A 24,717-nucleotide genomic window follows, 5' to 3' on the forward strand; every position below is an offset into this window, starting at 1 on the left:
AGACACTAACTTCCTAGTCATAGATTTTGTGACTCTCCATTCCTGTATTTTGGTTCACTTAAGTTTAATTTAAGTGAGCACGTTATCTTATTCTTAAGAAAATATACTTTCCCTCTGTCTTCTTTTATTTTTAATATCCAACTTAATTCTTGTTGAAGATCTTTTCTTTTTGGAAAATCACTGTTTGAGAGTTACGAGCAGTGCCAGGAAAGTAAACTACAGAGCTCCCTAAGAGGATGTATACTCCAGTAGAGGGAGTGGGAAGTCTCAGCAGCCTAGAAGATTAGGATATACTTGTTTCTGGGTATTTAAATTGTCCTAAGTAATCTTCATGAAAACCCTAGTAGGCAGGTATTATTTATTGTTGGTATTAATAGATGAGGAAAGTAGGTGGTTAAGTAATCCAGCCAAGGCTACATTGATAGTAATGGCAAAGCAGATATCCAAATGCAGCACTCAGTGCTGTGGAGACCTTTTAAGAGACCCTCTCAATAAATAAATAAATAAATAAACAAACATCTGATACTGATTCCAGAAAAAACAAAACAAACCCTGGGGACAGCTTCTTAAATTATCTAACTGCCCTGGAGTTTCACATTATTCATCAGAAATAATATCTTTTTATATTAAATCATCCATCTTGAATTCATCCCATGTGAATTTAAGAACCTAAATAATAAGAGGCCATTCATAATATTGACTAACAGTATGAACCCCAGGGACACAGATTTATTCTTTTGATACACTTGACAAGGTTATTTTGTATATTACTGTATCACACATTGAGAAGAGTCAGAAAGTGTAATATCTGCCCTAAAGAGGTTTAGTGGAGAATTAAAATGGTATATATACCAATGTGAAAAATACGAAAATTTTTTTTGATAATAGACCTACGAAATCTTCGGGTCAAGAGGTTTAGAAGTTCCCTCATCCCATTCTCCATTCACTGCTGGAATTCACTCCCACCTCTTCCCCTCCAGGGAGCATCCTTTAGTGTACTTTGGTGTTCTTTGATGAGTGATTTGACCTCCTTTCTTCCACTGAGCCCACATCCATCTTCCTGTAGGCTGCTTCACTGAATAAGCTTTTACTGCATGCCTGCTCTATGTAAGACTTTAATACCCAGTTCTTCACAAGGAGATAGGACCTAAATTGTTTTGAATGATGATTTTAACAGGCCAGGTGCTATTTTATGGCTATTTGCCACCTTATCTCATGACCACTCTCCAACACCAGTAGGACACTACTCCTCATAATGCTTAAATGCATCTCCTCCAAGTGCTACCCAGTAGGAATGATCCCAGTTCCTACTCTCTTTGGACCCCCAGTTTTCCCTCCAGCTGCATCGCTCTCAATAGGTAGATGGTGCTAGGTTTCTGTTCCTGCACCTATTTTCTGGATTTTCTCAGAGGAAGAGGGCTTCTTTCTTGTAAGGCCAACATCTGCTGTAGATCTTTCTCAATTTTTGAGTGATTTTTATTTCCCTACCCACTATCTTTCCATTGTTCTGTCTTACTTGTATATACATTTTGTTTTTTAAGTATAAGAAAAATATAATAAGCACCTAGGTGGCTCAGTTGGCTAAGTGTCTGACTTCAGCTCAGGTCATGATCTCAGGGTCCTAGGATTGAGCCCCACCTCTGGCTCCCTGTTCAGTGGGGAGTTTGCTTCTCCCACCTTCTCCTTCCCCCTTGTGCTCTCTCTTTCAAATAAATAATCTTAAAAAAAAAAGTAACGAGATTACACAATGTTTGCAAACAAAATAAAAATGTAAAGACCTTGTAACTTTCACTTTGCTATCTCTCGCATGGTTTCTCATTTGTGAGAAGATATGTAATATTTATACATTTTTTAGTTATCATGGGCCTTTTTATTGTAAGATGATCATAGTATTTAAAATACTGAATAATATGTATAATTGGACTTATTTATTTTCAACTTTTTGTTATTTTAAATCAGCTTGGAACATATTCATAAGTACATATTTTTCCTTATTTTGAAATTTTTTGTGTGCTCTAGCAATAGCCACCGATGGCTTCCATAGTATATCCAATGGATATATCTTCCTGAATGTCTGTAACATTTGATCTTACTCACTGCTTTTCCATTTTTAAATCTAAAACACTTTTTAAGCTACTGTGACATCATTTCCTCTTGATTTTTCTTCTGTGTTTAAATCTCAGCTCTACCTTATTTTAGCTTTATGACCTTGACCAAGTCACCTAACCTTTCTGAGCTTTAGTCTCCTTGTTAGTAAAATGAGCAGAACAATGTCTACTCACCATATTCTTTTGATTAAATGACAGGCATAAAGCCCCAACCAAGCATAGGGTCTGGTACATAGTAGGTAGTCATAAATGTTTCCTTTTGCTTTTTGTCTCTAGCTCCTTCCTTTCTGGTTTTATGCACAGACCTTTCCCATCTTGGAAAACAAATTCCCTTAGTACCTTGTCCAGATGTTGTCTTATATAAAATGGCAAACTTTCAGATAAGAAGGTAATTTGAGAGGTGCCTGGGTTACATCCGACTCTTGATTTCAGTTCAGGTCATGATCTCAGAATCGAGGGATCAAGCTCTGTGTGGTGCTCCATAGTCAGTAGAGTCTTCTTGAGATTCTTTCTCTCTGCCCCCTCTGCTCCTTCTGTCCATTCTTGCACACGCTCTCTCTCAAATAAATAAATTTAAAAAAGAAAAAAAGGCAATTTGAGTGTGTCTCTAGTAGAATGGGCTTAATATTAGTCCTTCCAATATTAGTGCTAGTTGTATGGTAAGACTTTTTGGCTATGAGATATATGCTTGGGTTACACAAAACTGAAAGCTTGGATTTTTCTCTCACAGCTTCCCATGGAGTGTACTTGTTGTGGATGAAGCTCACAGGTTGAAAAACCAAAGCTCCTTGCTGCATAAGACCCTTTCGGAGGTAAACTCACAGGATAGTCTGTAGTTTTTGTACAACTTCTTTTGAAAAAACACTATCTTGGACCTGTATAGAGTTAGTTAAATTGAAACTTTTTTTTTTTTTTAGTCAAATTTCTATAGGGCCAAATAAACATTTTGTGGGTGATAGAGGTGGTACTTAATATGGCCTAACTTCTTCCTCTTATCTTTTACGTAGGAGACAACATTTACTGGAATCTGGGCATCAGATAATAAGTACTATTTCAATAAAATATATTGTATTTTTGGAAATGTTTCAACTCTTTTGATCTTCTTCAGAGGGGTAATTAGAAATAATCTGTTAAAACTCTTCTGTGTGCAGTAGCAGATACATCTGACATATATTACCATTTCCCCATTTACCTTTTTTTTTTTTTCCCAATTTATTTATTTTCAGAAAAACAGTATTCATTATTTTTTCACCACACCCAGTGCTCCATGCAAGCTGTGCCCTCTATAATACCCACCACCTGGTACCCCAACCTCCCACCCCCCCACCACTTCAAACCCCTCAGATTGTTTTTCAGAGTCCATAGTCTCTCATGGTTCATCTCCCCTTCCAATTTACCCCAAAGCACATACCCTCCCCAATGTCCATAACCTTACCCCCCTTCTCCCAACCCCCCTCCGCCCAGCAACCCACAGTTTGTTTCGTGAGATTAAGAGTCACTTATGGTTTGTCTCCCTCCCTATCCCATCTTGTTTCATGGATTATTCTCCTACCCACTTAAGCCCCCATGTTGCATCACCACTCCTTCATATCAGGGAGATCATATGATAGTTGTCTTTCTCCGCTTGACTTATTTCGCTAAGCATGATACACTCTAGTTCCATCCATGTTGTCGCAAATGGCAAGATTTCGTTTCTTTTGATGGCTGCATAGTATTCCATTGTGTATATATATATCACATCTTCTTGATCCATTCATCTGTTGATGGACATCTAGGTTCTTTCCATAGTTTGGCTATTGTGGACATTGCTGCTATAAACATTCGGGTGCACGTGCCCCTTTGGATCACTACGTTTGTATCTTTAGGGTAAATTCCCAGTAGTGCAATTGCTGGGTCGTAGGGCAGTTCTATTTTCAACATTTTGAGGAACCTCCATGCTGTTTTCCAGAGTGGTTGCACCAGCTTGCATTCCCACCAACAGTGTAGGAGGGTTCCCCTTTCTCCGCATCCTCGCCAGCATCTGTCATTTCCTGACTTGTTGATTTTAGCCATTCTGACTGGTGTGAGGTGATATCTCATTGTGGTTTTGATTTGTATTTCCCTGATGCCGAGTGATATGGAGCACTTTTTCATGTGTCTGTTGGCCATCTGGATGTCTTCTTTGCAGAAACGTCTGTTCATGTCCTCTGCCCATTTCTTGATTGGATTATTTGTTCTTTGGGTGTTGAGTTTGTTAAGTTCTTTATAGATTTTGGACACTAGTCCTTTATCTGATATGTCGTTTGCAAATATCTTCTCCCATTCTGTCAGTTGTCTTTTGGTTTTGTTAACTGTTTCCTTTGCTGTGCAAAAGCTTTTGATTTTGATGAAATCTCAAAAGTTCATTTTTGCCCTTGCTTCCCTTGCCTTTGGCGATGTTCCTAGGAAGATGTTGCTGCGGCTGAGGTCGAAGAGATTGCTGCCTGTGTTCTCCTCAAGGATTTTGATGGATTCCTTTCTCACATTGAGGTCCTTAATCCATTTTGAATCTACTTTTGTGTGTGGTGTAAGGAAATGGTCCAATTTCATTTTTCTGCACGTGGCTGTCCAATTTTCCCAACACCATTTATTGAAGAGGCTGTCTTTTTTCCATTGGACATTCTTTCCTGCTTTGTCGAAGATTAGTTGACCATAGAGTTGAGGGTCTATTTCTGGGCTCTCTATTCTGTTCCATTGGTCTATGTGTCTGTTTTTGTGCCAGTACCATGCTGTCTTGATGATGACAGCTTTGTAATAAAGCTTGAAGTCCGGAATTGTGATGCCACCAACTTTGGCTTTGTTTTTCAATATCCCTTTGGCTATTCGAGGTCTTTTCTGGTTCCATATAAATTTTAAAATTATTTGTTCCATTTCTTTGAAAAAGATGGATGGTACTTTGATAGGAATTGGATTAAATGTGTAGATTGCTTTAGGTAGCATAGACATTTTCACAATATTTATTCTTCCAATCCAGGAGCAGGGAACATTTTTCCATTTCTTTGTGTCTTCCTCAATTTCTTTCATGAGTACTTTATAGTTTTCTGAGTATAGATTCTTAGCCTCTTTGGTTAGGTTTATTCCTAGGTATCTTATGGTTTGGGGTGCAATTGTAAATGGGATTGACTCCTTAATTTCTCTTTCTTCTGTCTTGTTGTTGGTGTAGAGAAATGCAACTGATTTCTGTGCATTGATCTTATATCCTGACACTTTACTGAATTCCTGTATAAGTTCTAGCAGTTTTGGAGTGGAGTCTTTTGGGTTTTCCACATAGAGTATCATATCATCTGCGAAGAGTGATAATTTGACTTCTTCTTTGCCGATTTGGATGCCTTTAATTTCCTTTTGTTGTCTGATTGCTGAGGCTAGGACTTCTAGTACTATGTTGAATAGCAGTGGTGATAATGGACATCCCTGCCGTGTTCCTGACCTTAGTGGAAAAGCTTTCAGTTTTTCTCCATTGAGAATGATATTTGCGGTGGGTTTTTCATAGATGGCTTTGATGATATTGAGGTATGTGCCCTCTATCCCTACACTTTGAAGGGTTTTGATCAGGAAGGGATGCTGTACTTTGTCAAATGCTTTTTCAGCATCTATTGAGAGTATCATATGGTTCTTGTTCTTTCTTTTATTGATGTGTTGTATCACATTGACTGATTTGCGGATGTTGAACCAACCTTGCAGCCCTGGGATAAATCCCACTTGGTCGTGGTGAATAATCCTTTTAATGTACTGTTGAATCCTATTGGCTAGTATTTTGGTGAGAATTTTTGCATCTGTGTTCATCAAGGATATTGGTCTATAGCTCTCTTTTTTGATGGGATCCTTGTCTGGTTTTGGGATCAAGGTGATGCTGGCCTCATAAAATGAGTTTGGGAGTTTTCCTTCCATTTCTATTTTTTGGAACAGTTTCAGGAGAATAGGAATTAGTTCTTCTTTAAATGTTTGGTAGAATTCCCCCGGGAAGCCATCTGGCCCTGGGCTTTTGTTTGTTTGGAGATTTTTAATGACTGTTTCAATCTCCTTACTGGTTATGGGTCTGTTCAGGCTTTCTATTTCTTCCTGGTTCAATTTTGGTAGTTTATATGTTTCTAGGAATGCATCCATTTCTTCCAGATTGTCAAATTTGTTGGCGTAGAGTTGCTCATAGTATGTTCTTATAATAGTTTGTATTTCTTTGGTGTTAGTTGTGATCTTTCCTCTTTCATTCATGATTTTATTTATTTGGGTCCTTTCTCTTTTCTTTTTGATAAGTCTGGCCAAGGGTTTATCAATTTTATTAATTCTTTCAAAGAACCAGCTCCTAGTTTGGTTGATTTGTTCTATTGTTTTTTTGGTTTCTATTTCATTGATTTCTGCTCTGATCTTTATGATTTCTCTTCTCCTGCTGGGCTTAGGGTTTCTTTCTTGTTCTTTCTCCAGCTCCTTTAGGTGTAGGGTTAGGTTGTGTACCTGAGACCTTTCTTGTTTCTTGAGAAAAGCTTGTACCGCTATATATTTTCCTCTCAGGACTGCCTTTGTTGTGTCCCAGAGATTTTGAACCGTTGTATTTTCATTATCATTTGTTTCCATGATTTTTTTCAAATCTTCTTTAATTTCCCGGTTGACCCATTCATTCTTTAGAAGGATGCTGTTTAGTCTCCATGTTTTTGGGTTCTTTCCAAACTTCCTCTTGTGGTTGAGTTCTAGCTTCAGAGCATTGTGGTCTGAAAATATGCAGGGAATGATCCCAATCTTTTGATACCGGTTGAGTCCTGATTTAGGACCGAGGATGTGATCTATTCTGGAGAATGTTCCATGTGCACTAGAGAAGAATGTGTATTCTGTTGCTTTGGGATGAAATGTTCTGAATATATCTGTGATGTCCATCTCATCCAGTGTATCATTTAAGGCCTTTATTTCCCTGTTGATCTTTTGCTTGGATGATCTGTCCATTTCAGTGAGGGGAGTGTTAAAGTCCCCTACTATTATTGTATTATTGTTGATGTGTTTCTTTGATTTTGTTATTAATTGGTTTATATAGTTTGCTGCGCCCACGTTGGGGGCATAGATATTTAAAATTGTTAGATCTTCTTGTTGGGCAGACCCTTTGAGTATGATATAGTGTCCTTCCTCATCTCTTATTATAGTCTTTGGCTTAAAATCTAATTGATCTGATATAAGGATTGCCACTCCTGCTTTTTTCTGATGTCCATTAGCATGGTAAATTCTTTTCCACCCCCTCACTTTAAGTCTGGAGGTGTCTTCGGGTTTAAAATGAGTTTCTTGGAGGCAACATATAGATGGGTTTTGTTTTTTTATCCATTCTGATACCCTGTGTCTTTTGATTGGGGCATTTAGCCCATTAACATTCAGGGTAACTATTGAGAGATATGATTTTAGTGCCATTGTATTGCCTGTAAGGTGACTCTTACTGTATATTGTCTCTGCTCCTTTCTGATCTACCACTTGTAGGCTCTCTCTTTGCTTAGAGGACCCCTTTCAGTATTTCCTGTAGGGATGGTTTGGTGTTTGCAAATTCTTTCAGTTTTTGTTTGTCCTGGAAGCTTTTAATCTCTCTTCTATTTTCAATGATAGCCTAGCTGGATATAGTATTCTTGGCTGCATGTTTTTCTCGTTTAGTGCTCTGAAAATGTCATGCCAGCTCTTTCTGGCCTGCCAGGTCTCTGTGGATAAGTCAGCTGCCAATCTAATACTTTTACCATTGTATGTTACAGACTTCTTTTCCCGGGCTGCTTTCAGGATTTTCTCTTTGTCACTAAGGCTTGTAAATTTTACTATTAGGTGACGGGGTGTGGGCCTATTCTTATTGATTTTGAGGGGCGTTCTCTGAACCTCCTGAATTTTGATGCTCGTTCCCTTTGCCATATTGGGGAAATTCTCCCCAATAATTCTCTCCAGTATACCTTCTGCTCCCCTCTCTCTTTCTTCTTCTTCTGGAATCCCAATTATTCTAATGTTGTTTCGTCTTATGGTGTCACTTATCTCTCGAATTCTCCCCTCATGGTCCAGTAGCTGTTTGTCCCTCTTTTGCTCAGCTTCTTTATTCTCTGTCATTTGGTCTTCTATATCTCTATTTCTTTCTTCTGCCTCATTTATTCTAGCAGTGAGAGCCTCCATTTTTGGTTGAACTTCATTAATAGCTTTTTTGATTTCAACTTGGTTAGATTTTAGTTCTTTTATTTCTCCAGAAAGGGCTTTTATATCTCTGGAGAGGGTTTCTCTAATATCTTCCATGGCTTTTTCAAGCCCGGCTAGAACCTTGAGAATTGTCATTTTGAACTCTAGATCTGACATATTACCAATGTCTGTATTGATTAGGTCCCTAGCCTTCGGTACTGCCTCTTGTTCTTTTTTTTGTTGTGAATTTTTCCGCCTTGTCATTTTGTCCAGCTAAGAGTATATGAAGGAGCAAGTAAAATACTAAAAGGGTGGCAACAATCCCAGGAAAATATGCTTTAACCAAATCAGAAGAGATCCCAAATCATGAGGGGGGATTTCTCCCCCCTCAGGATTGGGTGAGGGATCTCCTCTGATTGGGATCTCCTTTGATTGGGATCTCCCAATCTCTTCTGATTGGGATCTCCTCTGATTTGTTGATAAAAAGAGGTTCAAAAAGAAAGAAAGAAAAAAAAGAAAAAAAGAATTAAAAAAAAGATTGAATTAAAAATTCAATCAAGAATTTAAAAAAGAATTAAGAAAAAAAAAGATTGAAGAGATTAGGATCTCTTCTGATTTGGGGATAAAAAGAGGTTCAAAAAGAAAGAAAGAAAAAAAAAGAATTAAAAAAAAAGAAAATGAATAAAGAAAAGTATAAAAAAGAAAGAAATATATATATTAGATAATCTAGTTAAAAAACATTAAAAAAGAAAAGGGTAAAAGTTATAAAAAATTTTAGCAGAAGAAGAGAAAAAAAATGAAAAAGAAAAAAATTAAATTAACTGCAAGACTAAAAAATCACAGGCAGAAAGACATGAGTTCTGTGGTTTGTTTTCTCCTCCTCTGGAATTCTGCTGCTCTCTCCTTGGTATTGAAACTGCACTCCTTGGTAGGTGAACTTGGTCTTGCCTGGATTTCTTGTTGATCTTCTGGGGGAGGGGCCTGGTGTAGTGATTCTCAAGTGTCTTTGCCCCAGGCGGAATTACACCGCCCTTACCAGGGGCCGGGCTGAGTGATCTGCTCGGCTTTGCTTTCAGGAGCTTTTGTTCCCTGAGCGCTTTCCGTAGAGTTCCGGAGGACGGGAATACAAATGGCGGCCTCCTGGTCTCCAGCCCGGAGGAGCCGAGAGCCCGGGCCCCGCTCCCCTGTGCGCCCTCAGCGAACAGCTCCTAGTAACTCGCGTCTGCCTAACCTCCGGCCGCGCTCCGAGCTCACCGAGCTTGCGACCGGTTCAAGGCAACTCCAAGCTGCGAGCTTACTGTCGGCTCTGTCTCTGCAGCCGGCTTTCCCGTTCCAATATCCGCAAGTTCTGCAACACTCAGACACCCCCGATCCTTCTGTGACCCCGCGGGACCTGAGGTCACGCCAACCCCGCGTGGGCTTCGCCCCTGTTTAGCCTCCGGAGCAATGTCCCTCAGCGGAACAGACTTTTAAAAGTCCTGATTTTGTGCTCTGTTGTTCCGCCGCTTGCCGGGAGCCGGCCCCTCCCCCCGGGGTCTATCTTCCCGTCGCTTTGGATTCACTTCTCCGCCAGTCCTACCTTTTAGAAAGTGGTTGTTTTTCTGTTTCTAGAATTACTGTTCTTCTGTTCGATCTGCCGATGGATTTGCAGGTGTTTGCAATCTTTAGATAAGCTCTCTAGCTGATCTCCTGCTAGCTGAGGTAGTCTCAGCCTGCTACTTCTCCGCCATCTTGACTCCTCCCCTCCCCATTTACCTTTTTAAAAGATTTAATAATTCAGGGGAGCCTGGGGGGTCAGTGGATTAAGCCTCTGCTTTCAGCTCAAGTCATGATCCCAAGGTCCTGAGATCAAGCCCCGCATTGGGCTCTCTGCTTGGTAGTAAGCCTGCTTCCCCCTCTCTCTCTGCCTGCCTCTCTGCCTACTTGTGATCTCTCTCTCTGTCAAATAAATAAAATTAAAAAAAAAAGATATTTGATAATTCACATGGAGTAATGAAGAAACCCACCCCATTGCATGCCATTGACTGTTAGCTCTAGTCTCCCTTGCCTTTGTCATACTTGTAAGTGTGATACCCTTAATCTCATTCCCTTCTCTTGATCTCTGCACCATTCTGGCACAATGAGAAATGAGAAATGTCAGTGTAGCCCTAGATTTGCCCTCTTTTCTTAGGAGCCAAGGGAACAGCTTGTGAGTAAGAAGTGCCCTTCTCCTTGCTGATCTTTAAATGAGACCATGTATGGAAATTCCTGTGGCCATCATTTGAGGTTTGCTCCCTGTTGTATAACATGTCCTATCACAAATGAATTAATAAAGTTAGAGGTGGCTTGGAGGAAAGTCTTAGGTCCGAATTTTCTGTTTACTGGCTAAAAGTTAGTAGTTTTTAGCATTGTAATGCAGATACGGCCACTGTTACTAGTCCATTCTCAAAGATTGCTATCCCCTGGTGGGCCCCCTCTGCTCTATGATGTCTTTTGCCTTCCTTTAGGGACTCCTTAATAATATCTTTTTCCCAAGAGATTGTCCTATTCTGGCACATAACCTTATAAGAGACTGCTTCATAAACTACCATGCCAGTTTACTAATGCATGATGGGAGAAGAGAACCAGGTGTTGTAAAGGAACCCCGGGGTTTGGAGTGGAGAAACGAAGTTCTCTTGCCAGTCCCAGAGTCTTTCCTTGTTATTCATAAGGAAACTGAGTCTCAGAGGGATTATGTGAGGAATTTCTGTGTCATCTAAGCATGATATGGGGTTTGAATTGCAGACAACTTGTTGGTTGAAAAGAAATGTATTTATTGATAGGGCTGAGAGGTGGGGAGAAGGGTGGTGCCTTTCCGCCCTTTACAGTATTGTTTTCAACGTGTTTGTAAGAGCTGGCAGCAATTTATAGTGAAACATAGGGAGTTGGTTGTACAATTTATGCTATACCTCATTTGCATTTACAAAGTATATTCACAAAGTAAGAGCAGTACCTTGACAAAGTAAGGCTGCCATGAAAAATTATGTAGAGGAATATTTAGCAACATGGGATATATTTGCAAAGTATCACACACAAAGAAGTTTTAAAAATTCTGTATACTGGTGCACCTGGGTGGCTCAGTTGGTTGAGCGTCTGTCTTTGGCTCAGGTCATGATCTCAGGGTCCTGGGATCAAGCCTGTGTAGGGCTCCCTGCTCAGAGGGAAGCCTGCTTCTCCCTCTCGTTTGCCTACTGCTCTGCCTACTTGTGCTCTCTCTCTGTCAAATAAATGAATAAAATCTTTAAAAAAAAACTGTATACAAAGAGATTGTTTCTGGATTTTTTTCACCCAGTTAAAAGTTTTTATACTAAATGGACACTACCGTGAATAAATACATTGGCTCATATGACAGTGTAAGTTGACTATAGTGACCAACAATCCTGATGATCTTTTTGACTTCATATTTTTTGATCACCCCAGCTTTTTGCTTGATGAACACATTGTAAAGAGGTCAGTTGGTTGTTGAAAGCATTTATTTCTGACCAGTTCCCATACTTAAATGCTATGAAAACATTGCCCAGCAGCAGAGCAGGCATGAGTGGGTGGACATTGATGAAACAATTTAATAAAAAGAAAGCAAAAAAAGGAGATTGCAAAAAAAAAAAGTAATGTAACGTTTTCAAATCAGTTTTATTTGTGTCATTCCATCTGTTGCCTTTTCTGATATTAATCAGTATCTTCTTACGACCTCTCCCAAATCAAAATGTAGAAACAAGAATAAAATTAAAAATCATCAATAATCTTACTCCTGTGCATACATTAACGTTTGGTACATCTGCTGCCATATCCTTTGCTATGCATGTGAACACCCAAATACATAAATATGCATATATATTATTTTAGAAACTAAAATATACTGTATTTCTATATTTAAAATAAGGTGTGTGGGCACCTGGGTGGCTCAGTGGGTTAAAGCCTCTGCCTTTGGCTCAGGTCATGATCCCAGGGTCCTGGGATCGAGCCCCACATCGGGCTCCCTCCTCAGCGGGGAGCCCGTTTCCTCCTCTCTCTCTGCCTGCCTCTCTGCCTACTTGTGATCTCTGTTTGTCAAATAAATAAATAAAATCTTTAAAAAAAAATAAGGTGTGTGTATGTACATATGGGTATATATGTATCAATGTATCATACTGTATTTCAGTTTTTAAAATAACATACAGGATATGGCTCTCTGCTTTTGCTGCATTATTTAACTCAAATGGTGTAAGTTCTTATTAATGTTAGTTTAGAGGTTGTCCTTTGCTTAACTTAATACCTATTATTGTCTTTCCTAACTTTCTATTTCATTAGTCTTGTATTCTTCTTCTTACCTGTTGCTCAAAATTTAAAGAATTTCTTTCATTTTGGGCTGTATAAGGCCCAGAAACATCTAGAAGTCTTGATGTTTTGAATGTGATGCTCTGTAAAGTTGTACAGAAGGACATTCTTTTAGTGTAGATCTTCTTGCTTCTCACTTGTAGTGGTGGGGCTGATGCTGTAGCTTTTTCAGACTGCTTGAGTATGCACCATGTGCCTCTGATGCCTCAGTAGACTCATCCATGTGGGTAATAAAATACAGCTTGAATCCCCACTAAGATTGAATAATGATAGCCATATCAGATGCTCATGTAGTACTTCAGAATTCACACAGTGATTTTCCTTACCTCCTTGTAATAGTATCTCCTTCACAGAATTATTGTCCCCTTCTTACAGCTGAAGAGGTATTACTTCCTATATCAGATCTCTAGTATACAGCTTGAACCAGTCTTCAGGTTTCATGTCCTCAGGGTCATCCCATTAATTACGCCTCTCTCTGTACAGGTAAAGGTTGTAATGGGGAACTTGGTGTTCTTGGTTTATGGGTTTTTTACTTTATTCATTTATATATTTGAGTTCTCAGTAGTCTTCAGTCTCCTGTTGACCGGAACTCCCATCCAGAACAGCCTCCAAGAGCTCTACTCTCTTCTCAGCTTTGTGGAGCCTGACCTCTTTCCCAAGGAGCAGGTGGGAGATTTTGTTCAACATTACCAGGATATTGAGAAGGAGTCTGAGTCAGGCAAGTTCCCTTCCTAGAAATCATCCAGAAAGTCTGGGCCTAGAACCTGCCCTGGTGCATAACAGATATGGGGTTATAGGTGAAAAGAAAGAGAATTGATAACTGGAGGACACCTCCTAGGGAGATAAAGAGCCACACAAAACTGAGGTGGTGCCAGATCCCTCAGGTTGTTCCCAGTTGTCTGCTATTCGTGATTCTTATTTGTTACATGATTCTGCAGGAGGGCTTAATGGATCATTTTGGGAAGAAGTACAAAGTGTCTGCTTCTCCCCCCACTTCAACACATAACTTCTTTACTTTTGTAATTTGTTAAACTTTCGGTGCTATTTCCTGAGGCAGAAACCACTCCTCGGCATTTCATAGCACGGGGTTTCTGTTAACAGTGCATCAAAACCAAGAGTCTGGGATAAGTGGGTGGTGGAAGCGAAGGAGGGGAGCCATCATCTATACAGCTGCCAGTTGCAGTCTTCTTCCTCTTGTACTTTTGCCCCACTGCCTTGTTGAATTACCTGTCTATCCCCCATATTGTTATCCCAGGATGATTGTGCAAAATAAGTGCTAAGCATGCTGACTAGTGGGGATATTTGTACTAGGGGAGTATGAATTGGAAGAGCTTCTCACAGCAGAAATGTCCGTACCACAAGCTTGAGATTACCTGGGAATCTCCTCCGATTGCCTCCATGTTTAGGGTTGCCAGATAAAATATATGACCCCCCCAGTCAAATATTACATGGGACATACTCCTATTACAAAATTATTTTGTTGTTTATGTGGAATTTATATCTCACTGCATTCTTGTATTTTTATTTGCTGTACCTGGCAATCCAACATGCAGCGGAATTCCAGTTCAGGCTAGTTTTTGAAGTTCATGATGCCTGGGGAAGGAACAAAGATACTGAACTGAAAAGAACTGGGTCTGAATAATAGCAACATTGGTGTCCAGCTGTGTAACTTTGAATAAGGTGTGCTTAACTTAGCTATTTGGGCGCCTAAATGGCTCGGTTGGGCAACTGCCTTCAGCTGGGGTTGTGATCCCAGAGTTCTGGGATCGAGTCCCGCATTGGGCTCCCAGCTCCGTGGGGAGTCTGCTTCTCCCTCTGACCTTCTCCACTCTCATGTTCTCTCTCTCAAATAAATAAACTAATCTTAAAAAATGGGGACAATACTATTTGTCCCTCTACTTCTGAGCTCTTATGGTGGTTTATCAGATTAAGTGCACAAGTATCCTGGAAACAGTAAAACTTCATGCAGATGGGAAATTATTAATAAAAATTAAGTTCTTTTTAAATTTTTTTTAGATTTTATGTATGTATTTGAGAGCATGAGAGGGGAGAGGTCAGAGGGAGAAGTAGACTCCTGCCAGGCAGGGAGACTGATGTGGGATTTGATCCCAGGACTCCAGGATCATGACCTGAGCCGAAGGCAGTTGCTTAACCAACTGAGCCACCCAGGTGCCCCTAAATATTAAGTTCTTTGAGTGTTCCTAGTTCTTAAGTTGACAGCCAGTAACAATTTCAGGAGGAGTTGGGAAAAAGAACCCAGTGAAGGAAGAAATACGGTTGGCCCTTCAACCAGGGGTTAGGGATGTTGATGGCCCCCACACAGTCGAAAATCTGCTGTAACTTTTGACTTCCCAAACTTAACTACTAATAGCCTGCCATTAATTGGATGCTTTAATGGTAATGTAAACAACGACCACATATTTGGTGTGTTATATGTGTTAGACTGTATTCTTAACAGTCAAGTGACCCAGAGGAAAGAAAATGCTAAGAAAATCCTAAGGAAGCAAAAATATACTTACAGTAGTACTGTATTTATTGTATTTATTGAAAAAAAAATCTGCATTTAAGTCAACCTGCGCAGTTCAAACTTATGTTCAAGGTTCTATGTTCACCTGTACTATGAAAAATCACCATACTGGTCTAGCATGTGGAACTGGCCTGAAAATTTCATCCTGCTCTTGTTGTTGTTGTTGTTTTTTTCCCTTACACAGCAAGGGAACTACACAAACTCTTGCAGCCATTTCTGTTGAGGCGGGTGAAAGCTGAGGTAGCTACAGAGCTTCCCAAGAAGACAGAGGTAGTGCTATACCATGGCATGTCAGCACTGCAGAAAAGATACTACAAGGCCATTTTGATGAAAGACTTAGGTAATCAGAGGGCACTTGATTGTTTAGAAACTAAACAAGGAGGGGATTTTATTATTATCCCAGGATGATTGTTCAAAATAAATGCTAGGCATGCGTACTAGTGGGTATGCATGTACTAAGTGAGTAAATATTTTGTTATCCTACTTGGTTTGTGTAGTAATACGGATGGAATTTTGTATTCTGAATAATGTTCAGGTAAGCTGCAGTGAAACCGTGTGGGGTGTCTTTACAGTAAAACAGACTTAATTGGTTGTTGCACTTGTGAAATCCCCCCCCCCCAGTTGTCCTTACTATGTGGAAGTTAGTTAAGCAAACACTTCTAGGTATGCCAGTCATGCCTTTCATCTTCCCACCCTATCAGATATTTAACACATTGCAAAGCTGTTTTGTTGGATCAGATTCACTGAGAGGAATTGGGAGTGGGAACAGAGAGAGGAGCAGAACAGTCTGTCACTCTGTGTTATTTTATCCCTTGGCTCCACAACAGTAGTTAAAGAAAGGACTTTAGAATTGTATAAAATAACAACATGCTCCGGAATTCATTTTATAGTTAGGCTTCCTTAAAACAAAGTGATAGTTAAGAAAATTTTGTGTGAATAAGCTGTTAATTTTTTTTTTTTAAGATTTTATTTATTTATTTGAAAGAGATCACAAGTAGGCGGAGAGGAGAGGCAGGCAGAGAGAGAGGGGGAAGCAGGCTCCCCGCCGAACAGAGAGCCCAATGCAGGGTCCGATTCCAGGACCCTGAGACCATGACCCAAGCTGAAGGCAGAGGCCTGCCAGGCGCCCCTGTGCTGTTCGTTCGTTTGTTCGTTCTTTCTTTCTTTTTTTTTTTTTTAAGATTTTATTTATTTATTTGACAGAGATCTCAAGTAGGCAGAGAGGCAGGCAGAGAGAAAGGAGGAAGGAGGCTCCCCGCTGAGCAGAGAGCCTGATGCAGGGCTCAATCCCAGGACCCCGGGATCATGACCTGAGCCGAAGGCAGAAGCTTAACCTACTGAGCCACCCAGGCGCCCCTATGCTGTTAATTCTTAATACAATTCAGTGAAATTTAGGAGGTTATTACAGGTTTAAGAGATCTATTACTGAACAAGTAAGGTTAACTTAGCGTTTTTGTTTTGTTTTTTGTTTTTGTTCTACTAGTAATCCATATCTCTCTGTCTGTTGCTGTTTTCAGATGCATTTGAAAATGAGATGGCAAAGAAAGTTAAACTTCAGAATGTCTTGTCCCAGCTTCGAAAGTGTGTGGATCATCCATATCTGTTTGATGGTGAGACAAATGCCCTTTTTTCCTCACATTGCTTTTCATGAACATTTCTGTGGCCACATCATTTTTCAAAAGAATTGCCTGTATTTACTGTCTAGCTTTTCCCCCATTTTCTTTTGTTAATTATATGTTGATGTAACCTAATATATTGTTCATAGTCAACTTTTTTCAATTGTCCCCTTAGTGTCTCTTTATGCCTTTGATTTTCTTCTCTCTTTAAATTCAAAATCGAGTCATAGATCTGAATTTGTCTCTTTATTCTCCTATAATCCAGAAACATTACTCGGGGGTTTTTATTTGTTTGTTGCCTTTGTTGATCTTCCCTGAAATTATAGTTTTGAAGAATCTCAGGGCTGCTTGTTTTATGGATTGTCTCATAATCTGGCTTTAGGGATCATTTCTTCATGATTAGATGTCTCATTGTCTTTTTTTTTCCCCTAAAGATTTTATTTATTTATGGCTGAGAGAGATAGTGAGAGAGGGAACACAAGCAGGGGGAGCTGGAGAGGGAGAATGTGTCTCAATGTGGGGCTCAATGTGGGGCTTAATCCCAGAACGCTGGGATCATGACCTGAGTCGAAGGCAGACACTTAATGACTGAGCCACCCATGCACCCCTTTTTTCTTATTTTTTTAAAAGTGGGCTCCACTCTCAGCCAACTGTGGAGCCCAGTCCAGGACTTGAACTCATGACCCTCACGTCAAGACCTGAGCTGAGATGGAGTCAGATGCTCAACCAACTGAGCCATCCAGGTGCCCCTAGATGTCCCATTGTCTTAAACCCACTCCATTGTCAGCCTTTCGTTACCACCCTTGAACTTTGCGGGTTTACCAGGGATCTCCTGATGGTTGTCAGTTCGCATTTTAATTAATCTCTCAAAACCTTTGACACAGTTGATAACTTCTTTCTTGAAACATATTCTTCCTTTGCCTTCTAGAACAGTGCTTTCTTCTCCATTTCCCTACCTCTGCTCCTCCTCATCCTTCTTTTCTGCTTCCCCTCCATTTTAGAGATGTCTGTAAATTTGCCTCTAAGTGCTGCTTTAGCTACATACCAAATGAGGGCTTTTTTGATTCACTCAGATGGGTAGCTTTTGGAATACTTCTAGGACTTCTGTAGCCGTGAGGGCACTAGAATGGATAGGATCAGTGTGGAGGGTTTGCTGGAGTCATTTTAAGGGAATATTTGTAAGTAGCACTGTGAATTGTTTTAAATGTCACAGAATCTTAATCAGGTACATTTCAGAATCTTTTTTTAAGGCAGGGGACATTGGGAACGTGTGGATTTTGAAAGAAGCCCTCTAGGTTATTCTGACTGCCACCCCCTCCCCTCCACCTTGAGAATTACTAGTTAATACATCTAAGCATTCTTTCTTTTTTTTTTTTTTTCTTCAATTTATTTATTTTCAGAAAAACAGTATTCATTATTTTTTCACCACACCCAGTGCTCCATGCAAGCTGTGCCCTCTATAATACCCACCGCCTGGTACCCCAACCTCCCACCCCCCTGCTACTTCAAACCCCTCAGATTGTTTTTCAGAGTCCATAGTCTCTCGTGGTTCACCTCCCCTTCCAATTTACCCCAACTCCCTTCTCCTCTCTAACACCCCTTGTCCTCCATGCTATTTGTTATGCTCCACAAATAAGTGAAACCATAGGATAATTGACTCTCTCTGCTTGACTTATTTCACTCAGCATAATCTCTTCCAGTCCCATCCATGTTGCTACAAAAGTTGGGTATTCGTCCTTTCTGATGGAGGCATAATACTCCATAGTGTATATGGACCACATCTTCCTTATCCATTCATCCATTGAAGGGCATCTTGATTCTTTCCATAGTTTGGCGACCGTGGCCATTGCTGCTATAAACATTGGGGTACAGATGGCCCTTCTTTTCACGACATCTGTATCTTTGGGGTAAATACCCAGGAGTGCAATTGCAGGGTCATAGGGAAGCTCTATTTTTAATTTCTTGAGGAATTTCCACACTGTTCTCCAAAGAGGCTGCACCAACTTGCATTCCCACCAACAGTGTAAGAGGGTTTCCCTTTCTCCACATCCCCTCCAACACATGTTGTTTCCTGTTTTGTTAATTTTGGCCATTCTAACTGGTGTAAGGTGATCCCTCAATGTGGTTTTAATTTGAGTCTCCCTGAGGGCTAATGATGATGAGCATTTTTTCATGTGTCTGATAGCCATTTGTATGTCTTGATTGGAGAAGTGTCTGTTCATATCTTCTGCCCATTTTTTGATATGTTTGCCTGTTTCGTGTGTGTTGAGTTTGAGGAGTTCATTATAGATCCTGGATATCAACCTTTTGTCTGTACTGTCATTTGCAAATATCTTCTCCCATTCCGTGGGTTGCCTCTTTGTTTTCTTGACTGTTTCCTTTGCTGTGCAGAAGCTTTTGATTTTGATGAAGTCCCAAAAGTTTATTTTGGCTTTTGTTTCCTTTGCCTTTGGAGACATATCTTGAAAGAAGTTGCTGTGGCTGATATCGAAGAGATTACTGCCTATGTTCTCCTCTAGGATTCTGATGGATTCCTGTCTCACGTTGAGGTCTTTTATCCATTTTGAGTTTATCTTTGTGTACGGAGCAAGAGAATGGTCGAATTTCATTCTTCTACATATAGCTGTCCAGTTTTCCCAGCACCATTTATTGAATGTCTTTTTTCCACTGTATATTTTTTCCTGTTTTGTCGAAGATGAATTGACCATAGAGTTGAGGGTCCATATCTGGGCTCTCTACTCTGTTCCACTGGTCTATAAGCATTATTTCTTGATTTGTTTTCTTGAGTGAGTCTCAAATTTTCAATTCTCTGGCTTTTAGCATGTCCTTGTGCCTCCTTCTTGTAAAGAGTGGGCCTGTTTCTTGGGTGAGCGTTTATTAGGCATGTTGGGAGTGTTATGCTCTCTGATTGATGTTAAGCAGGACCAAGATTATCATACAAATAATTATAAAATGTCTCAAAGAGAGATGAGACTAGGGCCCATTGTCATTTAGAAGGAGCTTGGCCTCTTGCTGTAGCCTCACCATCAGCTTCTGTACTTAAGGAGTCTGCCCTGGTCAGGGGACACATTATTGGGAATAGGTTCTCTTTTTTTTCAGGTGTGGAACCAGAGCCTTTTGAGATTGGGGACCACCTGATTGAGGCCAGTGGGAAACTTCATCTATTGGATAAGCTGCTGGCATTCCTGTATTCCAGGTAGGTGGTTAGTTTACATTTTCTGATCTGAGCTGATAATTTTTTAAAACCAGGTGATTCTCTGATTTCTTCCTTTTTTTCTTTAAGATTTTATTTATTTATTTGAGAGAGAGATAGTGAAGGAAAGAACATGAGTGGGGGGAGCAGGGAGAGGGAGAAGCAGGTTTCTCCCTGAGCAGGGAGCTCAGTGTGGGGCTCCGTCCCAGAACCCCGGGATCATGACCTGAGCCAGGCAGATGCTTAACCGACTGAGCCAGTCAGGTGCCTGAATTCACTGATTTCTTGAGACTCATTCCAGTTGTCCTTTTTTAAAGACCCTGATTCGGGTTCCACCTTCACTGCAACTACACCCACACCCCTTCCCACCCCACCCTATCCCCTCCATAATCTTCCTTCCCTTTCCTGAATTCCTACAGCACCTAGGATCCTAATCCAGCATTTGGCAGTGCACTCCCTTAATCTGCTCTCTGTTTAATTGATGTGTAGGGATCTCATTACTCCAGCTGTATTGTTTGGTTCCCCCAAAACAGAGATAACATTGAACATTTCTTTTTTACTTGCCTGCTATTACCTTACACTGAATTGGCACCTAATGAAGGCTTAGTAAATAGGCATCTTTGTTAACCTGTAGGGTTTTGTTCAAAGAGAACTTGCAGAACTCTTACCCAGAAACATGGGTTGGGTAGCAGAAGATTGAGTCATTCCTGGAACCTTTAAAGGTTCAGCTAAATGTTCAATGGCTTGGTATCCAGCCTCTACCTCATCCTCCTGGTCCCCAGAGGGACAAAGAAGTTTAGAAAAAGCCCAGCTTCCCAAGGATTTCAAAGTTGTCCCTTCAGCGCAACTGTGTCTAGTGAGCCTGAACTAACCGTAAGACCTGAGATTTGGCAAAACTACCCAACATTAGGAATGTGCAAGCCAAATAATTGCATGTCTCAGTGTATTTTATTGGCTTTGATATATCTAGTATAAGTGTGTTAGAGGTGGAGGAGGACCCGTAAACATCTTTACAACCCTTTAATTTCAAGGTGATGAAACGGGCCCGGAGTGGTCCTGTGGCCTGTCTAAAGTCACACAGCCAGCAGATGAGAGATGGGATTAGAATTGAGGTCCTCAACTTCAGCGCCTTTTCCATACGTTTAGGGCTAGAGTCTTGAAGGAGTTCTTCATAATTTTTCCTTTACACACATCACAAGCTCAGTTAAATTAGTTTTCCTAATGAGACGCCTGTTTTTACAGTGTTAATTTCTTTCTTTGTGAAAACTTAAAATAATACCTGATAGCATGGGACTGTAGGCTTATCTTTATTCTTGACTTAATTCATTTTGCTTCCTCCCCTTCTTCTCCCTATACATTAGTTTTTTTAATGTATCATATATGGGATATGAGATACAGCTATACATGAGAGGATGGTGATTTTATACCTCAACTAAAGAATGGCCACAGATGGCTCACCACAAGTTCTTCAGGATTTCCAGTTGGGTTTTGTGTGTTTGAATTTTGCACTTTGTTCTTCACGTACCTTTATTTATTTTGCTGTTAAAATGGATGTGTATAATTCTTTTCCATTAGTAAATTGACATTTCAGAAAGAGGTTATCCTGGGGCTTTTTATACCCCGTGGTGCATTGACACATGCTCCTGGGAATATCTGTAGTTTGAGAACTTAGGCTCTGCAGAATATGGCTACATGTGGTTATTTATGTGGAACATGTAGCATTTCTGAGGGAAGTCTCTGTGATTATGGTATCTATATTTCTGCTTCAGAATTTCATTTATTTATAAACTTGTATTCTTTGGTAAGTTTCCCCTGAGGGAAACTCACCTTAAATACTTAGAGTTGGCAGACTTTCCTTTTCTCTTTCTTCCCAGGGGCCATCGAGTTTTACTTTTCTCCCAGATGACCCAGATGTTGGATATTCTCCAAGACTACATGGACTATAGAGGTGACATTCCTTGGCCATTACATTGCTTAAGCCAGTTTTAGACTTAACAGTCTTAGGTCCATGAAGGGTAATCCAGGGGGGTGGCGTGGAATGGAGATGTTACAGAGGAAAGCAGTCAAAGAACATTATTTTGGACCAAAGAAAGATTGAAAGTAAGGAGAGAGGTGTTTTACATAAGGACTGACAGCTGGGTAAAGACACATGGGCAGAAATAAACATACATTCCATTGGCAATGTGATTTAAAATTATGGGCACTGGAAAAAAAATCTGAGTTGCAGAATTGTTGAGGGTTTTTGAAAATGTTTACAAAAAAAGCTTTCGGTGTCTTGTACCATTCAGTTCGGCAGTTGAGCACTTACTCGGGATCAGTAGAAAAAGATGAAATTATAGAGATCCCATTTATCAACCAAGGGAAAGGAATATTTTTTCTATATAAACAATAGGGTATGTAAGTTACTACCTGAAGATTCCGTTTAATATATAATAAAATGTATGTGGGATGCTGGGAAAAGGCTGTAACACTGACTGATCTTAAAATCAGTGGTGAGGGAGTATCAGCTTCAGACCTTGCTGTTTAAAACCTGAATTCAGAGTAGATGTCTCAGAGCCACTTGATGCCCCCTAAGTACTACAGTACAGTACCTGGTCCACTGGACAATTGCAGGAAATGCCATTAGCATGTTGAGGGATCCCCAGATTCACAAACAGGGCTTGAGCATGTAATTCCCCTTCCTGACTGGGGTCTGTGCTGATGGGTGGAAAGCCTGAAGCTTCATTGAAAGGCAGCTGCTGGGCCACTGGGCAGGCTCACTCACGAGCTCCTAAGTGCTTATCTTCCTCCTTGCATAAGAATTCTCTTGCTGCAGAATTAGAAACTATGCACAGCATGGTTCATAGTGTGCTTCAGGGTTGGGATAGTTAGAATTGACTTTTAACCCCACGAACACCAAATACATTGACTGCATGTATTTAAAAAACCTAGAGAGGTATATTATGTTGAATTCTTTTGTAAAACAAATGTCGCCTAAATTTAGATTTTCACCATGGGATTTGCTGAAAGTAGGGGCATACCTATATACAAAAAAGGACAAAATTAGCGTTTGGTTTTGAGCTGACAGTGTTTTATTACCCAAAGAATATGTGAAAAGGGTTTCTATTTCTTTTCTTTTTCTGTGTGAAGGGTACAGCTATGAGCGTGTGGATGGTTCTGTGAGAGGAGAGGAGAGACACCTGGCCATTAAGAACTTTGGACAGCAGCCTGTTTTTATTTTTCTCCTGAGTACCAGAGCAGGTAGGCCACGAAGGCATTGGCAAAAGCAGACAAATCAGGGGGAGGTACAGTACTTTTACATCCCAACCATTAGTATGTTTTCCCCTAATTCTCTGAAAGGTGAGGTCATCAACAAGGAACATAAAAAAGGGAAATTGAGGGAGTTGCCATAAATTAATCAAAGTTTTGGACTCCTAGCATGGGGTTCTTTCCTGTCCAAGTTCTCTAAGCTGCCAGCTCAGAGAAATAAGGCTGGAACCAGGGGTTGTTGGAAAGTGATTTTAATTTGCTTTGACCACTGACCTGGGATTGTCCCAGAAGTTGTCTGTAATTTCATGGACAGTTTTACTCCCATTCAGCAGAGAAAACACTCCTTCTCAGTTGTGAATTTGGGAAGTAATATAACAACCTGTTTGCTACTTAACCCTCCTCCACAAGTAGCTCTGGAATCGTGCTGTAAAAGCCTAATAAAAATCCCTTTTTAAAAAAACTTGTGATTATAATGAAATCGCCAGCTATTTAGAATTATTTTTAACATTATCTTTATGAGGTAAGTCATAAATATTTTATGTGTTATTTATAGTGCTATACCAGTTAAAGACTGCCTTTATAGACACTTCAGTCATTTGAAATCAGTTCTCAGAGATGAAATTATTCTTATTTCCTGGAGCAAGCCCACCTTAAATTAGTTTTGAACTTACAGAATCTTAGTTTCATTATCTTATTTTTTGTAGATCTAATCTTTTTTTTTTTTTTTTTTTTTTTAAGATTTTTATTTATTTATTTGGGAGAGAGTGAGCTAGAGAGAGAGCACTAGTGGGGTAGAGGGGCAGAAGGAAAGAGAGAGAAGCAGACTCACCGTTGAGCAGAGAGCTTATCCCAGGACCCTGAGATCATGACCTGACCCGAAGGCAGACACTTACTTGACTGAGCCACATAGGTGCCCTGTAGACCTAATTTTGATGCAATAGATGAAGGAACACTAAAGGGATTTGTGTCCTCTATTAAGGAGAGATCAACATCTTTTTAAAAAGAAAGTTCCATCTTAGAAAGCATTTATGAAGTGTCTCGTACTGTAAGAGTACATAAAAGATGGGTTAGGTAGAATCCTTGACCATAAGGAGATTGCTTCACTTGCTTCCATTATTATAGACTGCACCCTGAATCAGCCATTTATCACGTTCTCTGTTGTCTCAGGGATAGTTTTAGGAGACACTGGAAGGGTCAGAACAAATGCATTTTCAGTGTTGGTGTTGGAAAACTGCGCTATTTATTCATTACCTATTTCTTCATCTTCACGATCAAAGAGTAGCATTATGTTTCAGCGGTCTGAAATGAGGAAGAAAGAGTCAGCCCCTTGGAGTACTCAAAATTAGTCAATACAGGATAATCTTTTTGAAGAACTGAAGTAGTCCTGGACCTGAGTGTTTTCCAAACAGTAACGATCATGTTTGCCATCACTTTTTTTTTTTTCCAATTTATTTATTTTCAGAAAAACAGTATTCATTATTTTTTCACCACACCCAGTGCTCCATGCAAGCCATGCCCTCTATAATACCCACCACCTGGTACCCCAACCTCCCACCC

At 40.1% G+C, this 24,717-nt stretch overlaps 1 protein-coding gene across 2 annotated transcripts in view; it reads left to right on the forward strand.

Annotated features, from left to right (window-relative positions):
- Positions 1-24,717, forward strand: part of CHD1L (chromodomain helicase DNA binding protein 1 like) — an 82,088-nt gene that overhangs the window by 31,784 nt on the left and 25,587 nt on the right. For both annotated transcript variants that reach the window (XM_044239059.1, XM_044239060.1), the window contains 7 exons: positions 2,839-2,920; positions 13,131-13,293; positions 15,287-15,442; positions 16,620-16,712; positions 19,818-19,914; positions 21,786-21,859; positions 23,041-23,151. In XM_044239059.1, coding sequence (XP_044094994.1) covers positions 2,839-2,920; positions 13,131-13,293; positions 15,287-15,442; positions 16,620-16,712; positions 19,818-19,914; positions 21,786-21,859; positions 23,041-23,151 — 776 coding nt within the window. The remainder of the gene's footprint in view (positions 1-2,838; positions 2,921-13,130; positions 13,294-15,286; positions 15,443-16,619; positions 16,713-19,817; positions 19,915-21,785; positions 21,860-23,040; positions 23,152-24,717) is intronic.

Source organism: Neovison vison, chromosome 2 (assembly GCF_020171115.1).
Source record: "Neovison vison isolate M4711 chromosome 2, ASM_NN_V1, whole genome shotgun sequence".
Lineage (NCBI taxonomy): Eukaryota > Metazoa > Chordata > Mammalia > Carnivora > Mustelidae > Neogale > Neogale vison.